The sequence below is a fragment of the Grammomys surdaster genome, unplaced genomic scaffold (genome assembly GCF_004785775.1).
Source record: "Grammomys surdaster isolate TR1022 unplaced genomic scaffold, NIH_TR_1.0 213, whole genome shotgun sequence".
NCBI classification, from domain to species: domain Eukaryota; kingdom Metazoa; phylum Chordata; class Mammalia; order Rodentia; family Muridae; genus Grammomys; species Grammomys surdaster.
The window spans coordinates 1,698,196-1,708,078 of NW_021604658.1; the positions used below are offsets into that span (position 1 = coordinate 1,698,196).

Consider the following 9,883-nt stretch of genomic DNA (forward strand, 5'->3'; position numbering starts at 1 on the left):
TCCGGGAAGATACCCTGTGGGTCAGGTACCTGAGGATAGCTTATCCTTCTTCCGGGATCAGTGACCAGGATGGGGGCAAGGTGGGAAGACTCCGCTTCTAAGCCATGAAGATGTGGAGTGGGTGAGGGGTCTTTTCGCCATGGGCGAAGGTAGGCGGGGAGATGATTCTTTTCGATCTGAGACTGGACGAGGTGAGGAGAGGCTCCGCCAGGAGGAGGAGCCGCCTCCCACGTCCTGCCGTCCAGGCTCTATAAAGCCTCAACCCGTATGATCGCGACGCCTCCGGTGGCTTCGTTGGTGCTTGACCCAGGCTTGGCAGCGTCTTTTCCCTCAAGCACCATGAAGCTCTTCCTTGCTCTGCTTGCGCTGGCTTACGTGGCCCCCTCTACTGAAGGTACCCTCGGGTGACCCTCTGCGCCCCCAGACCCGGTACCCTTGCTAGCGCGCTCCGGCTGCGCGTTGTTCGTGCAAAGAACCGTGATGCTGCAGCGGACCTGGTTGTGTGTGAGCGTGGGCGCCTACACGTGTCCGCGGGAGGCTGCGGGGGAATGTGTGCCCGCATGTGCGCGGCCGCGGGGTGTCCGCGTGGCGGACGCGCATGTGATCTGTGGTGAGGATGCTTCTCCGACCCGCCTGGATCTACGGTCCTTTTCGCACCTTGGTTCTCCTGGGTTTGCCCGTGGGTGGCGAGTGGCGGACTGTCCTGCAGGGACTCTGAGCCGGTAACTGTTGCCCACCCAGAACAAACGCAGCAGATTGGATGTATTGGGGTCCTGGTGTTCCCTTCTCCTGACCCTAGAGTCCTGCCCCCTGAGCTTCAAGCTCCCTTCTTCCCTTCCCCCAGTGCTGGATTGGGAGCCTGGCGGGGGGCATCCTAAGACCCAAGTCCCTGGCCAAGCCGGTCTTTCCAGACAAGGTGATTTTCGTTTAAAGATTAATGGTGAGACCGAGCTCTTAATTATTCTTCTAGGTGGGAGGTGGCGGTAGAGGCGTGTTAATATTTGATAAGGAGCTACAGGCGATTCTAGCGGTTGGCACCTTCTCCACTACCCCGTAGCTCTTCACAAAGACTTCATCTCTTAGTCGACAACCAAGCTTTCCCGTCCAACGGGGCCAAACCTCCTTTCCAGAGTTAGGTGCTGTGCCCTGGAATGTAGGGTGGGGGGTACGGTGGGGAGGTGAGGGAGCTCTGAGCCACCCAGAAGGAAAGAGAATATTCTCCATTGCAGGAGGGACTTAGCTTGGAGGATGTAAGGCATTTTGCAACAACTCCCAAGCTCCTTCCTAGGGGAGGGAAAAGAGCAGCTAATATGTTAAAGGGCAGAGTGTTTGTGTGTGTGCGTGTGTGTTTGTGTGTGAATGTGTGTGTGTGGCGGGGAGTTGGGCACTTTAAAAGACGGAAAGGAAAACGTTTTTAAATTAACGGGTGCCTTGTACCTGTTCACCTTGGGTAAGTTGTGTAACGTGTTCTGTCATTTACAAATCGAGTTTAGTAGTTCTGTTCCTGGGTGCTGTTTTAAGGATAAAGGGTATAACAGCTTAGACAGTTCACTCTACAAGATGGTCATGAGGCCCAGTCAGTGACCTGGGGCCATGTAGCCAGGAATTCATCTCAGCTGACTTCTTCACACAAACTATTCCCGTTTTAGTGCCAGGACCACCTTCCTTCGTGCATAGTCCTGGCAGGATTTGAAAGTGCCTAGGTTGCCAGTAAAAATCCTCAGAGCGTTTACTCCCAGAGAGAGGGAATATCCCAGCCCTTTGGAGCTCTAGACCCCTAGCCAGGAAGTTCGAAGACTTTGCTCAGGACATACACGGGTTCTGCCAAGCTGATTACAGGAGTCTTTTCCCTTTCCTCAGAGTGAGGGTGGAGTGAGCAAGGTCCATTAAAATCCAGTCCTCTCTAAAAGGCTCCTGGACCCTGAGCCAAAAAGTAAATTCTTACCTTAAAATTAAGGGGAAGGGGAGGCTTGTAACTAGGGACAGAGGACAGTGGCTTAGTTGGTGGGGGTAGGGGGTAGGCAATGTTTTGTCTCTAACCCCTGGAGGTGTACTAGGTAGGACACGGAGCTGGGAGCCTCTCTCCTTTATCATGGTCATGACCAGAGGCATGCAGACCATTGTAGAGGTTATTCTCTGCAAAGGTTGCCCCTCAGAAGCAAGTGTGGGAGCCTAAGCTGACCGGTGCCCTGCCACCTGACTGTAAGATGCTGACCCCTAACCCCTAGCCCTGCATCCGCAGCATTGTTTTTCTGGTCACCACCTCTCAGAGAGAGTCGTTACAAGAGTGTTCAGCCAAGCAGGTCAAAAGTCTCTATGATTAAGACAATGGATCAGAGGTCATACTACAAACCAGGGAGCTGGGGCCAGAGCCAGGGAAGAGAAGATTCCTGAGAAATGCCCAGATGGGCTACTCCCGAGGCAAGCCTGACGGCTCTGCCCTCCCGAGTTGGCCTTTTCCAGGAATAGCTTCCCCTTAGGCCCCAAGTGCTAAGGAGGGGCTGCTCTTCCACGGCTCTTCATGGAAGCCTGCCCTCCTTCCGGGTCCTCCTAGGGCCAGTGACCCAAAAAGATGTAATAGTCCCTCTCCTCGCTGTGACTGGCCAGTCTTTCATCTGGTCTGAGAATTTGGGGTAGAGCCTCTGTCTCTGGAGAACCTTGAGGCTCAGACAAAGGAATCTCACTGCAAAGATTAAGCAATAGGCAGGGGAGAGGAAGAGCAGGCCGGGAAGGATAGGGAACAGACTCCAGCTTCCTGAGGCAGTCTGCCCACCTCCAGGGTTGACGGCCACTGCTCTCTGCAGATTTTGCAGACTCATGGACTCATGCATATCTCTCCCCAGTGCAGCAGCTCCCATAGGATAAACTACCATGGGGAAGACCCTGCATCTCTAAGCTGGAATGAATTCTGATACAGTTCTAGGAAGCTGGTGAATCCAAAGTGGCCCTTGGAGGCCAAGAGAGGGAGGTCAGCTTCCTGGAGGGCTCACTCTACTAGCCTAGAACCTCGTTCCTCCTGGCTACCAAGAGCATGGGTTTTATACTACCCGCTCATCCTGTCCCCATTTCAGGGATGGATGCTCTGCCCAGACTAAGTGGAGATGGGGCTTGGGAGTGCAGACCTCAGGCAAGAAAGAGAGGCTAGCAGCACATTGGTACACACCTATAATCTCACTACACTGGGAGATGTTACCTCAAAAGAAAAAAAAAAAAAGGACTGGTTCTGTAGCTAAGTGGTAGAGCACTTGCCTGGCATGTTGTACAAGACCCTAGGTTCGATTCCTAGCACTGGAAGAAAAAAAAAAAATCCCACAAAGCCCCCAGGAGGGAAAGGCAGATGACTCAGCGTGAGAACACATGGCTGAGTGGAGTACAGCACTTCTCTCAGGAATGTCCTCATCCGTGAGTCCTTTCCAAGTCACGCCACGTCTTTTCCTCTCCTGCCTTGGATTAGCTTTGGCCATCTGCTCAGTAACAGGAGGCCAGAGAGGAGGGGAAGAGTTGCCTGTGAACCTACCAGATGAGTATATGCTGCCCGGAGGCGTTTATATCACCTCTCGTTTAACCCTCTCTGCAGTCTCATGAGTGCCCATGTTCACTCTATTTACAGATGATAAAACCAAAGAGAGTGTGGGACCATCTTTGTTTTTCTTTTTTAAGATTTATTTATGTTATTTATATGATTACACTGTTGCTGTCTTCAGACACACCAGAAGAGGGCATCGGATCCGATTACAGGTGGTTTTGAGCTACCATGTGATTGGTGGGAATTGAACTCAGGACCTCTGGAAGAGCAGTCAGTGTTTTTTTGTTTTTTTTCTCGAGACAAGGTTTCTCTGTGTAGCCCTGGCTGTCCTGGGACTCACTCTGTAGACCAGGCTGGCCTCGAACTCAGAAATCCGCCTGTCTCTGCCTCCCAAGTGCTGGGATTAAAGGTGTGCACCACCACTGCCCGCCCAGTCAGTGCTCTTAACTGCTGAGCCATCTCTCCAGTCCATAAGCGACCATTTTTAAATATAGGATTTCTACTGGTCAGTCAGAATAAGGGATCATCCTTTAAATACAGGACTCCTAGATGGCTCCATCAAGAATTCTAATTTTGGATGAAGTGCTTCATTCACCCTGTTGATGAAAAGGCATGTTGTTTTGTTTCTCTGTCTGTCTCTGTCTCTGCCTATCTCTCTCTCCCTCTCTCCTCCTGTAGACCTTATTTCTAGAGCAGATTTAGATTTACAAAAGTGGAGCATAGTGCCTGCTCCACGGCCTGGATCAGCACCCCTTCTCTAAATTCCCTCTCCTCTCAAGAGTCTGGTTGGAAAACTTGAACCTACTCCATTGTTCCAGAAAGGACAGTCCTAATCCTTCACTCTCAGTTGAGCCTCCTCTTAGGAAGGATGCAGGAGAGAAGAGAGACCGGTGAGCCAGGGACAGAGCTATGCCCTTCGAGATCCCTGAAGATCTCACGTTAGGCATGTTGGCCTGTCTGTGTTGCTGACATTCCTATGCTTATTTTATTTTCTTTTTTTTATCATTATTATTATTTTTAATTTTTTTTAAGAATTTTCTTTTTTTTTAAAAGATTTATTTATTTTATGAATGTGAGTACACAGTTGCTATGATCAGAAACACCAGAAGAGGGCATCAGATCCCATTACAGATGGTTGTGAGCCACCATGTGGTTGCTGGGAATTGAACTCAGAACCTCTGGAAGAGCAATCAGTGCTCTTAACCACTGAGCCATCTCTCCAGCCCCTTATTTTATTTTCAAGACATGGTTTCTCTGTGTAGTCCTGGCTGTCCTGGAACTCATTCTATAGACCAGGCTGACCTTGAACTCCTGCCTCTGCCTCCCAAGTGCCACCACCAGTTAGCCATTCCTATCAAGTCTATCACCCTAGGGACCTCAATTCCACACTAGAAGCCTTCTATCTCAACCCAAGAGAGGGCTTTAACGCCAGAGTTTCCAAGGTTCACAGTCTTTCTCTCTCTGTTCCAGACTCATCAAATTGGTGCTATGAGGTTCAAGCCAGGGAGCCCAACAGCCAGTGCTTGGGTGAGTACTGCCAGTCTTCATCAGCAACTTCTAACACAGGCACACTCACACACATTTCCAGCACTCAGTGAACAGGGGACAATGAATGACACGGGAAGCTAAATTAGCAGCATATTTTGCTATTTTTTTCCAACAAAATGGAGATTTGAGTCTGGTCAAGCCCTTTGAGGTGGAAGCGGGAGATGGTTCTTGGTAGTTTGTTTATCGAGTGCTGAGGGATCCAGGACCTTGTACATGCTAGACAAGAAGCATTCTACCACTGAACCATGCCCCTCACTGCTTCTTGGGCACTTTTTCTAATTTGACTAATTTCCCTGTAGCCTGCTGTGTTGAGGGACATCCTCTCTCTTGCCCCTACCTAGCTGCCTACCTGGGTCTTCCTCCCTTCTCCTTCCACTCCTTAGGCATTGCCTTGTCGGGTCCAGGGTCTGTTCATCACAGCTCTTCCAGGAGGACCTCCTCCACGGTGTACAAAGCTGAAAAGCCATCTCCTACTCAGCGACCTTTAAACTTCCCAACATCCCCTTAGATCATGTCCAGGTTCCCACTGAGAAAGGCAGAACTCAGCATCATGAGGTTATTCCAATCCCAGAGCTCTTAAACATCAATGGCAAGCCTGCTTCTCCCTCTACCCCTCAACCGTCAGTCACATCAGAGACCCACTAGCCTGCCTATGTCATGTCAGCATGTTGGAGGAAGAAGGGGAAGGCCAGGGCAGAATTCTGAGACTTATGTCCTGATCTGGGACCTCACCAGCATTCTAGGACCTTAATTCACATCAAGGGGTCAATGTGTACTTGACTCTCAGACTTTTCTTCCCTGCTCAGGGCCTGAACAATGGACTGGAAACTGTAAGGGGGAAAATCAGTCCCCCATTAACATCGTCATTGCTAAGTCAAAGGTGAACTCCAGCCTGACACCCTTCACCTTCGTCGGCTATAACCAAAAGAAGCGTTGGATAATTGAGAACAATCATAACACAGGTGGGTCCTGCATGGGCCGAGTGGGATCTCCAGGCAGGGGTAACTGTGCAAGGATGGTGAGTCCTTCAAACCTGGAGATGGGAGAAGCCACCAGGGGAGCTTGTAGAGAGGAGGATGATCTAGCTAGCTGGGTTTTTAGTCATTTCATCAGAACAGTGGGGACTGGAGGAAACCTCATCAGAAGGAGGGGACGACTTTTTTGAAAGCACAGAGGTGTGAAACTACTTGGGTGTTTGAGTGGGAGCAGCTGTGTGTGGATGGAGGCCATTGAGGGAAGCTAGGAGGAGCTGACCAAGGCCCAGAGCAGATAGTCAGGTCAGGGCGTAGGAGTTTGGACGTTATGGGGATACCAGGGCACCATGGAGGGAGTCAAAACACAAGCAGGCCCAGGACAGGGCTACATTTTGGGATAGGTATATGAGAGTTGAGGTGAGTGGGGAAGCAGTGAGCAGCTAGCCAGAGTGCTGGCCACATCTCACATCCCATCCCTCAGGGCCTAGGCCTCAAATAGTGAGGGTGAGAGGGAAAAGCTGGGGTAGGAACTGAGAGGGCCAATGGAAGGCCGGAGTGAGGACTCTGCCCACTCTGGTATCTCCTAGTGACGATACCTCTGAATGGGGGCATGTGCATTTTGGGAGGTAACCTGCCTGGCCGGTACGAGGCCATCAAGTTGCACCTGCACTGGTCACAGGAGCGGAACAGGGGTTCAGAGCACACCATTGAAGGAAAACGCTATGACATGGAGGTAAGAAGCCGTGGAACTGGGTCCTGGGCTGGGTTCCAGGTGTATACTCACCTTGGGGAGGATAGGTGGTCCAGCTGCCCTGAGTCCTCCATTCGCATGTGCTTCCTAGATGCACATCTTGCATAAGAAGATAGTATCTGGCGATAAGGTGCAGGACTCCAACGACAAGTATGCAGTGCTGGCATTCATGATTCAGGTGAGTCTCCCATCCCCTTGATCCTGGAGGTTGCCTGTCCTCTAGAAAGAGCTGCTTGGCTGCAGCAGCTCCCAGAGAACCCATCTCATGCTTCTTTCTCTCCTGTTCCAGGTATCAGAGAAGATGAACGAGGGCTTCCAGCCCCTAATAGAAGCACTGCCCAGTATCTCCAAACCCAGTGAGTCGGGCTGGGGGAGGGAATGGCTTCTTCCCATGATGAGAGGGGTAGAGGCGCTAGGACAGCTGCTTTAAAGAGAGCCATATATAAGGCTTTGTCTCCCACCTCAGATTCAAACACTGCACTGAAGGAGCTCCGCCTGGAGGACATGCTTCCCTCGAGCGAGAAAATGTATTACTACTTCCGTTACCAGGGTTCACTAACTACACCAAACTGTGATGAGACCGTCATCTGGACTGTGTTCAGGGAGCCCATTAAGATCCACAAAGACCAGGTACCCAGACCTGGGGCAAAGTGCACTCTCCCATAGGGAGCCTAGTTCCTTAAGGCCCTATCTATTTGCTCCACGAGTCCCTGGGGTGGTAAGATAAGGCTCATTGAGTCAGACCCTGGGTTTCCGCTGGTGGACACAGACAAGAAAGTAGCCTCACAGAAGTGAGAAGTCCCAGAGGGTGCTTGGAATAGGCTTCCAGAAAATGTGGGGGGCCAGTGTTCCAGAGGGACCTGAGGTTGGACTTCCTTAGTGCTATTGGGAAGTCACTCAACAAACAACACTTGAGTTTACAATAGCCTCTGGAAAGACAGCAGGAAACCCAGACGACCAAAATCTCTAGAGCTTATAGCAGTGATTCTCCGTGTGATGTCAACATCTTCACCAGTGAGAATTTTTTAGAAATGCCCATTCTTAGTCTCACCTTGTATCTATCGAGTCATATTCTGGGGCCAGGGGCCAGGCATCTGGAGTTCAGTGAGCTCCTTCAGCTGATACTCAAGGATGCTGACCTTCAAGACAGTGTTACCTTAGCAACAGTGACTGTAACAGGCTTGAAAAAAGTATTTGTAGGGGACAGGGAGAGACAGTGGCACTCAACTTTCCACAAATGCCACACTTTACATTCTTGGTGATCATTCTGAACCCCTCTCTTCCTTGCTAATGTGGGCTGTCTGGTCTGAGGTCACTCAGCAGAGCATTGCTCCACCTGCTAAGCCCAATCTCTTTCACAGTTCCTGGAGTTCTCAAAAAATCTGTACTATGATCAAGATCAGAAGTTGACCATGAAGGACAATGTGAGGCCCCTGCAGAAACTGGGAAAACGCCAGGTGTTCAGGTCCCATGCTTCAGGACGGCTGATGTCTTTGCCCCTGCCCACTCTGTTGGTCCCCACACTCACCTGCCTGGTGGCCAGCTTCCTCCAGTGATGGTCCAATTCTGGATATCTGACCTCTGACCTCAGCCTTTAAAGGATATGGCTTATCTTTCTTAATCTTTTCAGGTTGAACTTTGGAAACTATTAAAATATGAGTAGCTGGCTGTGGTGTGCACACCTTTAATCCCAGCCCTGGGGAAAAGGGGACAGAGACATGTGGATCTCTGACCTTCCCCTATTCCCTGATTAAATGAAATAAAATATGGATATGTTTTTAGAAAAACCCTCTGCAAGTTTTTGGTTGTTTGTTTTTTTGGTTATTCTCTGCAATTGCCCTGTTCTCTGACAGGACAGGGACCTTAAAGCCTGGAGATTTCTCCCAACCAGGTCTGAATCACCCTACCTATGTATGTGAACACCCTATCAACATACACCCAACCTCAGAAAGATGTTGAAGGTACCTTGGAGCATCAACATGAAGAAAGCTGGAGGATTTCTCTTCCAGGCTCTCTGTTTTACAGTGGGGAAGATGAGACCCAAGAATAGAGGCTGGATGAGAGCTGCATATTAGAGCCAGAGTGCAGCCGACTTGAGGTCCTGGGTGCCCACCCCTCAGATTGTGTAGTGGGGAACAGGTTCTCTCATTTGCTCAAGTACTTCTTGAGCTTGCCCTAAAACTGGGCAGGCTACAGGAGCAAACCAGAGAGATGACTCAGCCTGGACTTCTCAGTTTTTGTCCATGTTCTCTGCATGGACAAAAGACCCACACTGTCCGAGAGATCAGGAGAGACAGAAAGCAGAAAGGGCAGCTACAGTTTCCATGGATGGTTAGAGCCAGAAGCATCTGCAAGGGAAGGAGGTCATGAGTGCTCAGGCAGGGAGGGAGGGAGGACTCCTGTCAGAAAGCAGAAGGGAGAATGGAGAAGAGGAGGGAGGGAAGAACAGAGCAGCAACTAGAGGGGTGGGAGTGGACAGTCTGTGAGCATTATAGATGCTGGATCCATCAATGGTCTTGTGCCCAGGGCCAGGATGTAGCTCTTTCACAAGGTTGCAGAGGTGAGAGCAGGGCAGAGCCAGTTCCCAGGTTTCCAGGCTCACGTTCCATGATCTATCTGCTCATGGGTCAGCAACAGATGTGACAGGAAAAGAGTCAGGCTTCCTCCCCCACTATGTCTCTCTAGTAGAGGGACAGAAAGGAGGCAGTGTGTGTGTGTGTGTGTGTGTGTGTATGTGTGTGTGTGTATATATAGACAGAAGGAAAGATGGTACTCTCCATCCATGGCAGTGTTGGAATTCTAAGCCATGAAAAATTCCTATATGGTCGCCATGAAAAATTCCTATATGGTCACAGGCCTTAAGCAAATAGAGCTGGAGCCAGGCTGCTCTAGCTGGAGCTGAGGTATGTTCCCCCCCTCCCCAGAAGGTACAAATCATTGGGACACTTCAGGCCTAGAAGGTCCTTCTGCTGGTAACCTGGGGGTAGGGTGTTTAGTTGGAGACAATGATTACCCCAGCACCCCCAATCAGCCTAGGGTAAGATGAATGGTCACTCCCCACTCCCCTATTCTTTTTTTTTTTTT

At 50.4% G+C, this 9,883-nt stretch overlaps 1 protein-coding gene across 1 annotated transcript; it reads left to right on the plus strand.

The window, feature by feature from the left end:
* The first annotated feature begins 310 nt into the window (after nucleotides 1-310).
* On the plus strand, nucleotides 311-8,586 carry Ca4 (carbonic anhydrase 4). Its single transcript, XM_028772468.1, has 8 exons — nucleotides 311-394; nucleotides 4,997-5,053; nucleotides 5,881-6,036; nucleotides 6,636-6,781; nucleotides 6,891-6,977; nucleotides 7,089-7,155; nucleotides 7,266-7,429; nucleotides 8,161-8,586. Exons 1-8 carry the CDS (start codon nucleotides 340-342, stop codon nucleotides 8,353-8,355), a joined length of 927 nt encoding a protein of 308 aa, XP_028628301.1. The 5' UTR covers nucleotides 311-339; the 3' UTR covers nucleotides 8,356-8,586.
* Nucleotides 8,587-9,883: the final 1,297 nt, after the last annotated feature.

Coding starts and splice junctions, on each gene's coding strand:
- Ca4 (XM_028772468.1), top strand. CDS start 340: ATGAAGCTCTTCCTTGCTCTGCTTGCGCTGGCTTACGTGGCCCCCTCT. Junction 5,054..5,880: donor GCCCAACAGCCAGTGCTTGG/GTGAGTACTGCC, acceptor TTCCCTGCTCAG/GGCCTGAACAATGGACTGGA. Junction 7,430..8,160: donor TTAAGATCCACAAAGACCAG/GTACCCAGACCT, acceptor TCTCTTTCACAG/TTCCTGGAGTTCTCAAAAAA.